The 17,128-nt window shown below is 46.7% G+C and overlaps 1 protein-coding gene across 6 annotated transcripts in view; it reads right to left on the bottom strand.

Moving 5' to 3' along the window:
• The window catches only part of LOC106571806 (actin-binding protein WASF1), a 181,977-nt gene that overhangs the window by 6,548 nt on the left and 158,301 nt on the right, over nt 1-17,128 (bottom strand). For 4 of the 6 annotated variants that reach the window (XM_082961942.1, XM_082961940.1, XM_082961941.1 and 1 more), the window contains 3 exons: nt 16,274-16,391; nt 13,723-13,803; nt 3,651-3,707 (listed from right to left, as the gene is read on the bottom strand). In XM_082961942.1, the coding sequence (XP_082818068.1) occupies nt 3,651-3,707; nt 13,723-13,803; nt 16,274-16,391 (256 nt within the window). The remainder of the gene's footprint in view (nt 1-3,650; nt 3,708-13,722; nt 13,804-16,273; nt 16,392-17,128) is intronic. The other 2 variants (XM_082961943.1, XM_014145271.3) reach the window with 2 other exon arrangements.

Genomic DNA, 17,128 nt, shown 5'->3' with positions numbered 1-17,128 from the left:
AACAACAGAAATGCATTATTTACGTAAGCACTCAGACCATTTGCTATGAGACTTGAAATTGAGCTCAGGTGCATCCTGTTTCCATTGTTCATCCTTGAGATGCTTCTACAACTTGATTGGAGTCCACCTGTGGTAAATTCAATTGATTGGACATGATTTGGAAAGGCACACACCTGTCTATATAAGGTCCCACAGTTGACAGTGCATGTCAGAGCAAAAACCAAGTCATGAGGTCGAAGGAATTGTCTGTAGAGCTCCAAGACAGGATTGTGTCGAGGCACAGATCTGGGAAAGGGTACCAAAAAATGTCTGAAGCATTGAAGGTCCCCAAGAACACAGTGGCCTCCATCATTCTTAAATGGAAGAAGTTTGGAACCACCAAGACTCTTCCTAGAGCTGGATGCCTGGCCAAACTGAACAATCGGGGGAGAAGGGCTTTGGTCAGGGAGGTGACAAAGAACCCAATGGTCACTCTGACAGATCTCCAGAGTTCCTCTGTGGAGATGGGAGAACCTTCCAGAAGGACAACCTTCTCTGCAGTACTCCACCAATCAAATCACATTTATTGGTCATATACATGTAAAGGCTGTCGTCGGAAGAAGACCAAAATGAAATGTTAGTGTTCAACATATTTAATTATTGCCGTAACACTATTCAAACAAAGCAAGGAACTGACAGCCAACACAGTCCTGTCAGGTGAAACACACTAAACAGAAACACGAACAGAAACAATTACCCACAAAACCCCAACGGAAAAACATGCACTTATGTGTGACTCCCAATCAACAGCAACGAACTTCAGCTGTGCCTGATTTGGGAGCCACACACGGCCCAAAACAAAGAAATACAAACACATAGAAACAGAACCTAGAACGCCCACCCAATGTAACACCCTGGCCTAACCAAAATAAAGAACAAAAAACCCCTCTCTATGGCCAGGGCGTTACAATACACATATTTAGTAGATGTTATTGCGGGTGTAGTGAAATGTTTGTGTTCCTAGCTTCAACAGTGCAGTAGTATCTAACAGTTCACAACAATACACACAAATCTAAAAGTTAAAGAATGGAATTAAGAAATATATAAATATTAGGACGAGCAATGTCGGACTGGCATTGACTAAAATACAGTAGAACAGAATACAGTATATACATATGAAATGAGTAAAGCAGTATGTAAACATTATTAAAGTGACTAGTTTTCCATTATTAAAGTGACTGTGATTCCATGTCTATGTATATAGGGCAGCAGCCTGTAAGGTGCAGGGTGGAGTAACTGGGTGGTAGCTGGCTAGTGATGGCTATTTAAGTCTGATGGCCTTGAGATAGAAGCTGTTTTTCATTCTCTCTGTCCCATCTTTGATACACCTGTACTGACCTCGCCTTCTGGATGGTAGCGGGGTGAACAGGCCATGACATCGGGTGCTGTAGGTGTCCTGGAGGGCAGGCAGTGTGCCCCCGGTGATGCGTTGGGCTGACCACACCACTAGGGCTGTGGCGGCTCTGAAATTCCATCAACCGGTGATTGTCAAGCAAATAACTGACAGTCTCACGGTAATTTACCGTTAATTAACATAAACACATTTAGCATCTCCTGGCTTCCACATGTTGCCTACAAGCCGCTGCTGCAGACCTTTGGAACATCTACATTTTAAAAAGTCAAATAAATCCATGTAATATAACCTACACTTTCACAATAAATCCATTCTTACATAGGTATTCCTCTTGTCCAGATTGGATAGGGCAGTGTGCAGTGCGATGGCGATTGCATCGTCTGTGGCTCTATTGGGTCGGTATGCACATAGAAGTGGGTCTAGGGTGTCAGGTAAGGTAGAGGTGATATGATCCTTAACTAGGCTCTCAAAGCACTTCATGATGACGGAAGTGAGTGCTACGGGGTGATAGTCATTTAGTTCAATTACCTTTGCTTTCAGGAACAATGGTGGACAGCAAGTGGGGACTGCAGACTGGGATAGGGAGAGATTGAATATGTCCGTAAACACTCCAACCAGCTGGAGGCCTTTATGGTAGAGTGGCCAGACAGAAGCCACTCCTCAGTAAAAGGCACATGACAGCCCCCATGAGAAACAAGATTCTCTGGTCTGATGAAATCTAGATTGAACTATTTGGCCTGAATGCCAAGTGTCAAGTCTGGAGGAAACCTGGCACCATCCCTATAGTGACGCATGGTGGTGCCAGCATCATGCTGTGGGGATTTTGTTCAGCAGCGGCGATTGGGGGACTAGTCAGGAACAAGGGAAAGATGAACAGAGCAAAGTACATAGAGATCCTTGATGAAAACCTGCTCCAGAGTGCGAAGGACCTCAGACTTGGGAGAAGGTTCACCTTTCAACAGGACAACAACCCTAAGCACACAGCCAAGACAATGCAGGAGTGGCTTTGGGAAAAGTCTCTGAATGTCCTTGAGTGGCCCAGCCAGAGCCCGGACTTGAACCCCATCGAACATCTCTGGAGAGACCTGAGAGCTTAGGGGATCTGCAGAGAAGGGATAAACTCCCCAAATACAGGTGTGCCAAGCTTGTAGCGTCATACCCAAGAAGACTCAAGGCTGTAATCGCTGCCAAAGGTTCTTCAACAAAGTACTGAGTAAAGGGTCTGAATACTTATGTAAATATGATAATTCCGTTTTTTTTTTATACATTTGCAAAAATATATAAACATCAATTTTAGAATAAGGCTGTAACGTAACAATATGTGGAAAAAGTCAAGGGGTGTGAATACTTTCTGAATGCACTGTATATTGTTGGAATCGGCTAAACTTTAAACATTGAGATATTAAATAAATGATAGAGAAGAAGCCTAGAATAGAAGGAGTGAAAGAGACTGGGTTTTAATGTCAGAAGTTAATGGTTCTCTGTAGGAAGACAGATGGCTTTGGAATGTGTTGGGTGGAAGGGAGGAGAGCAACATGTTGAGATAGGGGAGACAGGTGAACGTCTGTGGATTAGGGGAAGGAGGGGTTGAGGTCAGGAGGTGAGGTCAGATCCCCTTAATAAGGGAGTAATCAGGGTTTAGTATCTGGTTACCCTCTTCCTGCAGAACCATAAGATGTAAGGATTGGAGAGAATGAGTGTCTTAAGTGGGATGTATATAACTGTGACGGTGAGAAATGTTTTGCTGTCTGAATTACAGCTGTACAGAACCTTTGGGCAGAATTAAACTTGGTTAAAGCTTCTCTAGTGTCCGTGAGTTATTTACTCTGAAAAATAAGAACCTAACAATATAAACAGGACACACAGAAGGTGGCACACACGACAGAATAAGTTGAAGGCAGAACTTAAGAAAGGAAAGCAGTAGGACTGACTGACTGAATAGAACAAGACAATGCTGACATTTACATTACAGGGCTTGTTACATTTACAGTACCACACAAAACATGGTGTCTATTATACATCAAAGTTAAAAAAGATAAGATCCAAATAAGTCCATAAAATGTTACTTTACTTTAGTCATTTATGCTTTTTTGCCCAAATACACTACAAATTCCCTAGTTCCCATATCACTGTGAACGTGATGTTAGGTCTTTATAATGCATTATAACACTTCTAATTGTTGTCCTAGGGATTATGAGCTGCCAACACTTCACACACTGATACTAGAAGGCACACAGTTTGTAATGAGATCACATACCTGCCCTGGGAGGTCTAAGTACCTATAGACCTGATCATACATGCGGGGGTCCTGCAACTACAAGAACAAAAACGACAAGAAAAGCACCAGGGCGCATGAATTAACACCACACAGATCAATAGAACGTAATACCGCTGGCTGCTGAGAGTGGCAAAAATAGGAAAGCAGCAGCAGAGCATTGAAATAGATGAGGAAGCGAAACTCTGTTAAACATAAAATGACATGACACAGCTGGACTCAATGGCAGCGCAGTCAGACCCAGCGATAGAGCGCAAAACATACAATTTAACATAGTGCATGTGCCACTTACAAACCAAATGACAGAGTGGACTAGAGAGCACTCCCCCCCCCCCCCTCACTCACTCACTCACCCTCACTCACTCACCACCACCACCACCACCACCACCACCACCACCACCACACACACACACACACACACACACACACACACACACACACACACACACACACACACACACACACACACCACACACACACACACACACACACACACACACACACACACACACACACACACACACACACACACCCCCCCCCCCCCCCCCCCCCCCCCCCCGTGCCAAACAAACTCAAAGATAACAGAGCTGTTCAGCCATACAAAGACAATGAAGAGACAGTACAAAACAAGAATTCAACATAAAATAAAATAGCCTATTTGAACACGCAAAAAGCACAAATCAAGCACCCCATGCACAACAGTGCAGCATGACACAACACACACTAACAAAACATGACAATGTTGTTTAGCATTAGCACAACATGGTTAGCACCAGAAGGAAGCATAAGGCAAGCAGGAAAAGAACAAGAGAGTCATAATTCATTGAAACACTTGGATAGCTTACCATCAACAACATCCTACACAAAGACAGTTGGTGTTTCTACTCTGTTGCTATGCAGCAGAAATCTCAACAATGTGGTCAAACACTTTAGTTAAGCAAAGTATCTGCCTCAAATCATTATGCTAATTAGGCACATTTGTTTTTATAATTTGTACGTAACCTTGCTTAAACATCGTACACACAAGCATAATGAGACACTTATGATGCACTAAGATATAACAAATGTTTGAAATAACAGTTGTTGTGAGACATTTGTTTAGACAAATGTGCAGTAAAATATCTGGAGTCTTGAGACTTGGCAGGTGGAGGTCACAACGCTGGACTGGATTGTATGTGACCATTTGTACTGTAGCATTAATAACACACGCACACACGAAAAATAGCTTGATCGATTGTTGATCAATCAACATTCCTGTTAGTAACTACAGTTTAGCTCTAATCTAACTCATGCAGATAGATAACAGATTTTTGTTATACTGAACAAAAATATAAACGCAACAATTTCAAAGATTTTACTGAGATACAGTTCATATAAGGTAATCAGTCAATTGGAATACATTTATTAGGCCCTAATCTATGGATTTCACATGACAGGGCAGGGGTGTAGCCATGTGTGGGCCTTAGAGGGCATAGGCCCACAAACTGGGGAGCCAGGCCCTGCCAATCAGAATAATTTTTTCCCCCACAAAAAGTATCTATTACAGACAGAAATACTCCTCAGCACAAATACTGCCAAATTCTCTCAAACGACGTTGGAGGCAGCTTAGAGTAGAGAAATTAACATTCAATTATCTGGCAACAGCTCTGGTGGACATTCTAGCAGTCAGCATACCAATTGCATGCTCCCTCAAAATATGAGACATCTGTGGCATTGTGTTGTGTGACAAAACTGCACATTTTAAAGTGGCCTTTTATTGTCCCCAGCACAATTTCCCCAAGTGTAATGATCATGCTGTTTATTCAGCTTCTTGATATGCCACACCTGTCAGGTGGATGGATTATCTTGGAAAAGGAGAAATGCTCACTAACAGGGATGGAAACAAATTTGTGCACAACATTTGAGAGAAATAAGCTTTTTGCGAGTATGGAACATTTCTGGGATTTTTATTTCAGCTTATGAAACATGGGACCAACACTTTACATGTTGCGTTTATATTTTTGTCCAGTGTAGTGTGTTTCTGTGACACATGCTCATTTGTATGACAGATGATCAGGTGGGCGTGTGACACAACGGTGGGTTGTGATTTGACGTGACATGGATTGGGCCGGTGTCAGCCTCGGTGTGTTTGGCTAATTGCAGTTGACCCCGCCCTCACCCTGTCATGCCCAGGATAGTCAGTAGTCACACAGCAGAGAGAAGGAAACATAATGAATCTTAAAAGTAATGCACATTGATTAGCCATGATTAATCAGAGGCCATTACGCTGATGGAGAGGTGCATACACTCGCACACACACCAGAGAAGATTAAGCGAAAACCCCCTGTTTATTGTTCTCTCAAGCCTTTCCTTTAGCAGTTACTGGTTATGAGTGATGAGTATGTGGATCACTGGGTGTGTGTACTACATGTGTCATTACTAGGGATGCACGATATATCTGTGAACATATCGGAATCGTCAATATTAGCTAAAAATGGCAACATCGGTATCGGCCTGATGTCTAATTTAATGCCGATTTTAAAAACCGATGTCAAAGCTACCGTGCATACCTATATAACGTAGGTACATGATGTAATGACGCCACATAAAATGTTGCGCTACACATCCAACACAGCATTCCTAACCTAGCCCGCAATATCTTCTGTGTGGAACGAGCAGTCGACAAGTCGAGCAGTCATTTGAAAGAGTATGAAAATTTCAGTGAGACAACTCAAAGGCGAAATCCATTAAAGCCAAGATAATGGAATTCATTGCCCTTGACAATCAACTGTTCTCTGTCGTGGGTGATGTTGGCTTTCGCCGACTGGTCGAGCACCGGTACACATTACCAAGTGCGCTATTTTTCAGATGTTGCCCTACTGGAGTTATACAGTAATAGCGTCACTGCTATTAGCTTCACGACATACATACTATGGAACACCGTTTGGGTCTTTGCGTGTCAAAAAAGATACAGTAGCACTGTCAAAATAAACAAGCAAACACTGGCCACGAACGATGTGTTTACAATACCACGTTGGTAATAAAGGGTTAGGGTTAGACCGCAACTTCTGGCGTAGCTAGGTTTAGCTTGGTACCTAGCTAGCACCAATACAACCAGCCTGAAAACAATGACCAGTAGAAACTGAAGTCAATTTCATTATTCTTAGCGATGATTAAGTAATCCTTGTGAGTAAGTATTAGCTAGGTTGCCACTTGTTGTTCACCTATTGAAATTGAACTTCAGTTCATGAAAGCCAGCTACTTAAACCTGTTGCCCAAAGCTAATGTTATAAGCAGCCAGCTAGCTTCATCTGGCTAGTGAGGCTCGACCGGACCGGGTTATGTGTTGTGAAGCTAGCCACAATAAAGATTAGGCACAATAGTGGAATTTGCGGTTTGCCTTCAAAGTAAAAGTATGTCATTGGCAGTGATGCTCTCTAGGTTTCTTCCTAGGTTTTGGCCTTTCTAGGGAGTTTTTCCTAGCCACCGTGCTTCTACACCTGCATTGCTTGCTGTTTGGGGTTTTAGGCTGGGTTTCTGTACAGCACTTTGAGATATCAGCTGATGTAAGAAGGGCTATATAAATAAATTTGATTTGATTTGATGCAAATGAATACAAATAGTAGAATTACGCCATACTTTTCTTTTGAAGGCTAACCACAAAGTCCACTATTGTGGCTAATCCTTATTGTGGCTAGCTTCACATAGATGGGTCCAACCACCATTAATCAAATAAGAAATGTCTTATAAATTAGGGTTATTTTAGATGATTACACCTAGCTATATAGTTAGCTACTGAACCAGATTATGTCGTTTTGCTAAGTAGAAGAAATAGCAAGTGAAAGTATAGGTTTTGATTATGTTTTACTGGTAATGGGGACATACGTAAATGCCAACAATGTCACGACTACTGCCGAGGGTGGTTCCTCTCCCTGTTCGGGTGGAGCTCGGCGGTCGTCGTCACCGGCCTACTAGCTGCCATCGATCCCCTTTTCGTTTTTCTGTTAGTTATGTCTTTATTAGTTGCACCTGTGTTCATTTAGGTAATTAGTGGTGTTATTTAAGCCCGCCTCTCCACCTGTTCTGTGTGCGGGCTTGTTACGTGTTTTCACTGTGTTTATGTAGTGTATCGTGTTGTTGGACTTTTTTTATGTAGTGTATCGTGTTGTTGGACTTTTTTTATGTAGTGTATCGTGTTGTTGGTTTTTGTTACGCCCTGTTGTTTTGGGCATATTTCTCTTTTGTGGTACTTATTAAATATATATTGTACCAAACATTTTTCTGCCTCCTGCGCCTGACTCCACACCCACGACGTCCAAGGGTAACAGAAGCCCACACCACCGACATGGAGTCAGCAGAAGAAGCCACCACTCCTCTACCATCAATGGAAGAACGGGTCCTCCATCACACCACCGTCCTCCATCGGATTGGATCAGCCATGGACCAGATGATGGAGAGGATGGATCGATGGGAGAGGAGTGGTCTCCTCCCTTCACCTCCGGCTCACCCGACGAGTCCACCTCCTACACTCCCTTCCCCGTCTGGATCTGGGGCACTGCGTCTTACGCCTCCGAGGGAGTTCGATGGAGCAGCGGCAGGGTGCCAGGGATTTCTATTACAACTAGAGTTATACCTGGCGACCGTGAGGCCGACTCCCTCGGGGGAGGAGAGTGTGAGCCTCCTCATCTCCTGCCTGACGGGTCGAGCATTGGAGTGGGCCAACGCTGTTTGGAATGGACCAGACTCATTGAGGAATAACTAACCTGAGTTCACCCGCCGTTTCAGGGCCGTATTCGATCACCCCCCAGAAGGACGAGCGGCGGGTGAACGACTGTTTCACCTTAGACAGGAGATGAGGAGCGTGCAAGACTTTGCCCTAGAGTTCCGGACCTTGGCTGCTGGGGCTGGGTGGAACGACAGAGCCCTAATGGACCACTACAGGTGTAGCCTCCGGGAGGACGTCTGCAGGGAGCTAGCGTGTCGGGATACTACATTCTCCCAAGATGAACAAATCGACATGTCTATATGACTGGACAATCTGCTGGCTGTCCGTGGGCATTCAGAAAGGGTCCTGCCTGTTCCATCTCCTAGCCTGCCTGCGCCCATTTCTATGGAGCTAGGGGGAACCGCGTCAAGGGGAACCGGAGGAGGGTGCCTCTCCTGCACCAATTGTGGTCGACGAGGATACACGGCCAACCGGTGCTGGGGGGGTCCCTCTGGGAGCCGAGAAGGCAGACAGAACACTCCTCATTCATCCCAGGTGAGTCAGCACCACACTCACCCAGAATCCTCTGTTGGTCACATGTTTGTCTAAATTCTTTTTCTTGATTTTGCTCCCTTTTCCCAGCATAAGGCACTAGTCGATTCAGGCGCAGCTGGGAACTTTATGGATAGCGGACTCGCCCTTACGTTGGGAATTCCGCTGGTACCGTTAGATTCCCCTTTCCCCGTGCAGTCCTTAGATAGCCGACCATTAGGGTCAGGGCTGGTCAGGGAGGCCACGGTGCCACTGGACATGGTAACGCAGGGGAATCATAAGGAACGAATTAGTTTCTTTCTTATCGATTCACCTGCATTTCCAGTGGTGCTGGGGGTGCCCTGGCTAGCTAGTCACAATCCCAAGATTTTGTGGAAACAGGGGATTCTCCAGGGATGGTCAGAGGAGTGTTCAGGTAGGTGTCTGGGTGTTTCCATCGGTGCCACATCGGTGGAGAGTCCAGACCAGGTTTCCACTGTACGCATTCCCCCTGAGTATTCCGATTTGGCTCTCGTCTTCTGTAAGAAGAAGGCGACTAAATTACCACCTCATCGACAGGAGGATTGTGCGATAGACCTCCAGGGTAACGCTGCGCTTCCCAAGAGTCACGTGTACCCATTGTCCCAGGAGGAGACGTTGGCTATGGAGACATATGTCACGGAATCTCTGGGGCAGGGGTACATTCGGCCCTCCATTTCACCCGTCTCCTCAAGTTTCTTTTTCGTGAAGAAAAAGGGGGGAGGTTTGCGTCCATGCATTGATTATAGAGGTCTCAATTCCATTACAGTGGGGTTCAGTTACCCGCTACCTCTCATTGCTACGGCGGTGGAATCATTTCACGGAGCGCATTTTTCATGAAACTGGATCTCAGGAGCGCGTATAATCTGGTGCGTATTCGGAAGGGAGACAAGTGGAAAACCGCATTTAGTACCACATCGGGCCACTATGAGTACCTCGTCATGCCGTATGGGTTGAAGAATGCTCCAGCCGTCTTTCAATCTTTTGTCGATGAGATTCTCAGGGACCTGCACAGGCAGGGAGTAATTGTGTATATCGACGATATCTTGATTTACTCCTCCACACGCGCTGAGCATGTGTCTCTAGTGCGCAAGGTGCTTGGTAGACTGCTGGAGCATGATCTATACATCAAGGCTGAGAAGTGTGAGTTCTTCAAAAAAGCTGTCTCCTTCCTGGGTTATCGCATTTCCACCTCAGGGATGGTGATGGAGTGTGACCACGTTAATGCCGTGCCTAATTGGCCGACTCCAACCACGGTGAAGGAAGTGCAGCGGTCTTTGGGTTTTGCCAATTACTACCGGAGGTTTATCGAGGGTTTTGGCCAGGTGGCAGCTCCCATTACCTCACTATTGAAGGGGGGACCTGTGTGTTTACGGTGGTCAACAGAGGCGGACAGAGCCTTCAAGCAGTTGAAGGCGCTGTTCACTGATGTGCCCGTGTTGGCGCACCCGGACCCCTCTTTGCCGTTCATAGTGGAGGTAGACGCATCCGAGGCTGGGGTGGGTGCCGTTTTATCACAGCGCTCGGGTGCGCCACCGAAACTCCACCCCTGCGCTTTCTTCTCTAGGAAGCTCAGTCAGGCAGAGCGGAACTATGATGTGGGGGACCGAGAGTTGTTAGCTGTGGTCAAGGCTCTGACCGTGTGGAGACATTGGCTTGAGGGGGCTAGACACCCTTTTCTCATCTGGACTGACCACCGGAACCTGGCGTATATCCGGGCAGCCCGGAGACTGAATCCGCGTCAGGCACGGTGGGCCATGTTTTTCACCCGATTTCAGTTCAGGATTTCATATAGACCAGGCTCCATGAACACCAAGGCTGACGCGCTGTCCCGCCTCTATGACACTGAGGATAGACCCATCGATCCTACTCCCATCCTTCCAGCTTCTAAGCTGGTAGCACGAGTGGTATGGGAGGTGGACGCAGACATTGAGCGGGCGTTACAGATGGAGCCTGCGCCTTCTAATTGTCCTACAGGTCGTAAGTACGTTCCCCTTGGTGTCCGTGATCAATTGATTAGATGGGCTCATACGCTACCCTCGTCTGGTCATCCTGGGGTAGCGAGGACAGTACAAGGCCTTAGGGGGAGGTACTGGTGGCCCACCTTGGCTAAGGACGTGAGATTTTATGTCTCTTCCTGTTCGGTATGCGCCCAGAGCAAGGCTCCTAGGCACCTTCCTAGAGGGAAGTTACAACCCCTCCCCGTTCCACAGAGGCCGTGGTCTCACCTGTCGGTGGACTTTCTTACCGATCTTCCCCCGTCTCAGAGGAATACCACGGTTCTGGTAGTTGTGGATCAGTTTTCTAAGCCCTGCCGTCTCCTCCCGTTGCCCGGTCTCCCTACGGCCCTGCAGACTGCGGAGGCTCTATTCACCCATGTCTTCCGGCATTACGGGGTGCCGGAGGACATCGTCTCTGATCGGGGTCCCCAGTTCACATCCTGTGTAAGGAGGGCGTTTATGGAGCGTCTGGGGGTCTCGGTCAGCTTGACCTCCGGTTATCACCCCGCGAGCAATGGGCAGGTGGAGAGAGTGAACCAGGAGGTGGGTAGGTTTCTGAGGTCGTACTGCCAGGACCGGCCAGGTGAGTGGTCGAGGTACTTACCATGGGCTGAGTTGGCGCAAAACTCACTCCGCCACTCATCCACGAACATATCGCCTTTCCAGTGTGTGTTAGGCTACCAGCCGATCCTGGCACCATGGCATCAGAGTCAGACCGAGGCTCCTGCGGTGGAGGATTGGGTGCAGCGCTCCAAAGACACCTGGAGGGCTGTCGAGGAATCCCTGAAGCAAGCCGGAAGACGGCAGAAGAGGAGTGCTGACCGCCACCGCAGTGAGGCCCCCATATTCGCACCGGGAGAAAGGGTCTGGCTCTCGACCTGAAACCTGCCCCTCCGCTTGCCCTGCCGGAAGCTGGGTCCGCAGCGTGTAGGGCCCTTCATAGTCCTGAGGAGAATAAACGAGGTGTGTTATAGATTAACTCCCTTCTTATTATCGTATTAACCCCTCGTTTCATGTGTCTCTCCTCAGGCAGGTGGTAGCTGGTGCCCTTCAAGAAGGTGAGGTGCCGGAGGTCCCTCCGCCCCCTCTAGACATCGAGGGGTCCTCGGCGTATACAGTACGCCCCATTCTGGACTCAAGACAACAGGTGGGGGGCCTACAGTACCTCGTGGACTGGGAGGGGTACGGTCCGGAGGAGAGGTGCTGGGTACCAGTGGGGGACATACTGGATCCATCACTGTTAGAGGATTTCCATCGACTCCATCCGGATCGCCCTGCGCCTCGTCCTCCGGGTCGAGCCGCACGTCGGGAGGGGGGGGGGGGGGGGGGGGGGTACTGTCACGACTACTGCCGAGGGTCGTCGTCACCGGCCTACTAGCTGCCATCGATCCCCTTTTCGTTTTTCTGTTAGTTATGTCTTTATTAGTTGCACCTGTGTTCATTTAGGTAATTAGTGGTGTTATTTAAGCCCGCCTCTCCACCTGTTCTGTGTGCGGGCTTGTTACGTGTTTTCACTGTGTTTGTGTAGTGTATCGTGTTGTTGGACTTGGGGTTTTTGTTACGCCCTGTTGTTTTGGGCATATTTCTCTTTTGTGGTACTTAAATATATATTGTACCAAACATTTTTCTGCCTCCTGCGCCTGACTTCACACCCACGACGTCCAAGGGTTACAGACAAAATAACTTTTTGGTGTGTGTGTGTGTGTGTGTGTGTGTGTGTGTGTGTGTAACCTTTTATTTAATTAGGCAAGTCAGTTAAGAACAAATTCTTATTTAAAATGACGGCCCGGATGACGCTGGGCCAATTGTGCGCAACCCTATGGGACTCCGGATGTGATACAGCCTGGATTCGAACCAGGGACTGTAGTGACGCCTCTTGCACTGAGATGCAGTGCCTTAGACCGCTGCCTCCGTGTGTGTGTGTGTGTGTGTGTGTAACTATTTAACTGTACTAGAATGCTTAAAAAGACGCTAAAAAATGTTATATTGGTATCTGTTTTTTTGGCAAGGACAATATCGGGTATCGGCCAAAAATGTAATATTTGTGCATCACTAGTCTTTACTGTTATACATGTGGCTGATGTCGGTAGCCTGTATGACTAACCCATGCAGTCCTCCTTCATCTGAATGTGGCAGTGGCACACAGGAGTGTCTTGCTGTGTACACACAGGCTGTGTGTGTATATACAGTGTGTGTGTGAGTAATGTGACGGGCTCAGCATAATGCCACCCCCAGCACTCTCTCTACTCCCCTTTAGAGGTCCTAACCCAGCCTGGGGGTGGGAGGGAGGGGAGCTATGGTTACCTAACAATCATTAGGTCATTAGCATGGAGACTGTATACTAAGTACATTATAGAAAATACCTACTTGTAAAGTACAGGGAGTGAAGTACAGTGAGAAATATGTGATTAAGTCCAAGCTCAGACATCAGATCAAAACCATCCTGGCAGTTAGTGGAAACCCAAAACCCAAAGAGTGGAGGGAGGGGGTCTGTGTTAGTGGGCACCACACAGTGGTCACGGGAGCATGTGCGGGAAGAGGGTGGCAGGTTAATCCAAAAGGTTACAATCCCTGTGAAATAAGCAGAATCCCACTAGTGGCCAGTCAGTGATCGTCCCAGATGCACCTTGTAGTTAGAGAGGTGATTAGCAAGGGTTTCCAGGTAAGTAGCAGGGGTTTGAAGCAGAGTTAGTGGGAGTCCAGTGCACTGCTTTAGGCAGGGCAAACCCAAAAGGAGGGGGGTTAGATAGGGCTAACCCGAGGGTCCCAGGACGGGGTCTGAGGGGCGGGGCAGTCTTACCTCTGGGGGGGCAAGGAGGGGAGAGGGTTCAGAGGGGACTCTGATAAGGCCCTCCGGCCACACATGAAAAGGCAATTCCATCTGCACAGAGTCAGAGACAACAGAGACCGAGGAGAGGACGAAGGGAAAGAGAGAGGGAGGTAGCGAAGAGAGGGATACTAGGCATGAGAGGTTTCAGGAGTCTAGATATATTCATAAGAATATATGAATATATTACTGTATATATTCATAAGAATATATATTCATAAGAATATATACAGCAGATACATATACTTCCCTATGTCAAATATAACTGTCCTACTAGCTCCAGAAACAACACACATAGCTATAGCATAGCCCCTTGTCCAAGATTACATCCCTATGTAGCCTATCTGTATGTGTTTGCCAGACAGTGTAACAGGCAGTGATGTGTGCATTAGCTGTGGTCATGGCTGCTTATTGACAGTCTGTCCTTCCATCTTACTGCAATTGCTGCTCTTTCAATCTCTGGCCAGCTCAGCACGGCAGAACAATGTAGGGTTGCTATGGCAACCCCCGGGAGGGGTAGGGGGGTTGGAGCATGCGATGGGGAACCTGACCAGTAACATTGTGTTTGAGGGCGGTAATGGACACTGTGGGGGCCCCATGATGTTGTTACTTTTTTCTACCAGTGTTTGACTCAAAGGAAAATGTTCCCTGATCTCCTCAAAGATGTTCTAGAGATGCTTGTACACTCTCTCTCTGTTCTCTATATCACACACACACACACACACACACACACACACACACACACACACACACACACACACACACACACACACACACACACACACACACACACACACACACACACACACACCCGCACACACACACCTCTGCCTGAGAGGCATATTCAGCTGATCTAACAGCATTATTCAATGACCTCAGTAAGTCTTACAATGAGTCACGGACACGGTCACACACACTCAACCTGACGACACCCTTTCTCTATCTCTCTCTCCTTATGGAAATACTGTCCATTCACTCACACAACTCCAATATGTTCATGCCAGTCTTTTCTTATCTCACTATCCTGTAGCTGTATGGCTGTATCTCATGATGTGTCTGAACCCAAAGTGTGTGTGTAAAGTCCAGTAATCCTCCCTCCCTGGGCTCAGTGGGCTGCCATCCTAGCTCTTTGTACGTGGTCTGTACTCTATACTGTAATGGCTGCCAGTGTATTGTGGTGCAGCGGAAATTAATAGTGCTTCATACCTCCACTGGCCTTTTCTGAGACTGGTATCCGGCCTCAACTCCCCACCCTCCCAACTCAAATACTCTGTCTACACCAAATAAGGCCTATTAAATACTGTATCTATCTATATATTGTTCTGTGAGCTATTTTTGTATACAGTTTCTGTATTTCCAGTCTTTCTCTAAATACATAGTGGTGTGACTGTTACTGTCCCCTGTTCTCTGACTGTGAGTCTTGTGACTGAACCCTTCATCACCACCACAAAAACCCAAACCTCAACATTTATATCCCCAAACCTCTCTGGCAGGGTTCCCTCACCTCATTGGTAGGTTGTGCTTGAAAATCTATGAGGCTATGAGCGGGAGACCCCACCATCTGCACAGGAGCTGACTGCTCTGTAATTTAGGGACTGTGGGGGGGAAAGGGAAGGAGGAGAACTCAGAGGATACACAAAGGCTCCCTCATGATTCTGTGTGTGTGTGTGTGTGTGTGTGTGTGTGTGTGTGTGTGTGTGTGTGTGTGTGTGTGTGTGTGTGTGTGTGTGTGTGGAATCTCACTGAGTATAGACAATGTTCTCGCTAATGGGAGCATTTGTGTGTACAGTATGGGTGTGTGTGTCTATGAGGGGCCCCACATGAAAGCAATTGTGTGTATGGTATGTGGGTGTATGCATATGTGTGTGTATACAGTTTGAGTGTGTGTCTCTCTCAGGACAAACATAGGCTCCCTCATGAGGTGCGGGGGTAGAGAGAGGGCAGATCCAAACATTAATTAGAGTAAATAACTAGACAACAGAGAACCACTGTGTATCCTTCCCTCCCTAATGCTCAACTATTACAGAGATACATAGTTAATGGATCCGTGTGTGTGTGTGTGTGTGTGTGTGTGTGTATAGAGTACGCTATTGGGTGATATACTGAAGTCACTCTGTGTCTCACTGATTTATGCTCACCCCATCTTCCTCCACTCCACTGACCCATATCGACCAGTATGTTTCTGTGTTTGTGTGAGTGTGTCTGTTTGTATGAATCACTGACCATAGACTACAGTGTTATCTCATTAATTTCACTGTCTCCTTCGCCACATATATGGTCTGTGGTTCTAGATGCTAATAATAGAGGCAATTCTGATCCGGGAACAGTTTCAATATTGGGCTCATAATGGCTGAGATTAAACCTATAATTGGGAGAGCCGATCTGAAATTAGTTAGGGTCCAAAAGCTACTTGGTGACACAGCACCTCAGCTAAGGATCAATGTGCAAACAATACCACACTGAATCCTACAATAAGAAGACAGGATGCTGGTGATGGCCCGGCCCACTGGCGGCCCTTTCTTACCTTCTGTTTCCTCTTCTCTTTCCTCTTGTCCTCCGTGTCCTGCAGCATCTTCTCTCTCCATAGGTCAAAGAAGTAGGAGGGGTTTGTGTAGAACTTCAGCCCCTCCTTACCATCATCCCTGTAGGAGCAGTAGGAAACCAGAGTTACTCCTAGACACCGATTTAAGGTCAGTTTTGCTGATCCTAGATCTGCTACTCAGAGCGTTGCAAACCAGAGATGGCTGATGAGGGTCAGAGGGGTCAGAGGGCATGCTGAGTAGAGGTGTCTGTCTGTATGCAGTCCCATAGCGGCAGGTAGCCTAGAGGTTAGAGCATTGGGCCAGTAACCAAAAGGTTGCTGGATCAAATCCTGAGCTCACAAGGTAAAAATATGTCGTTCTGCCCCTGAACAAGGCAGTTAACCCACTGTTCCCCGGTAGGCCTTCATTGTAAATAAGAATTTGTTCTTAACTGACTTGCCTAGTTACATAAAGGTTAAATACAAAATAGCGATATCTACAGCTGCTTCTCAGCATAGGCTAGCTCAACAGCCGACATCTATCCTAGAGAAGACAGACACTGAGCCATACAGCTATTAAACCCACACTATTAAACTGAGAACCCAGACAAATAAAAGGCCCTGGACCACTTGCTGTGGTTTCATTATGGATTATTTATGTCCAGCTGGCTCTCTGAATTCAATTCAATTTAATGGGCTTTAATGGCATGGGAAACATATGTTTACATTGCCAAAGCAAGTGAAATAGATAATAAACAAAAGTGAAATAACAATACATAATTAACAGTAAACATTACACTAAAAGAATAAAGACATTTGAAATGTCATATTATGTCTATATACAGTGTTGTAATGATT

This window comes from Salmo salar, chromosome 15 (assembly GCF_965601325.2).
Source record: "Salmo salar chromosome 15, fSalSal1, whole genome shotgun sequence".
NCBI lineage: Eukaryota > Metazoa > Chordata > Actinopteri > Salmoniformes > Salmonidae > Salmo > Salmo salar.
Note: the sequence above shows the minus strand (reverse complement) of the source record. Positions and strands in the feature narration are given on the sequence as shown.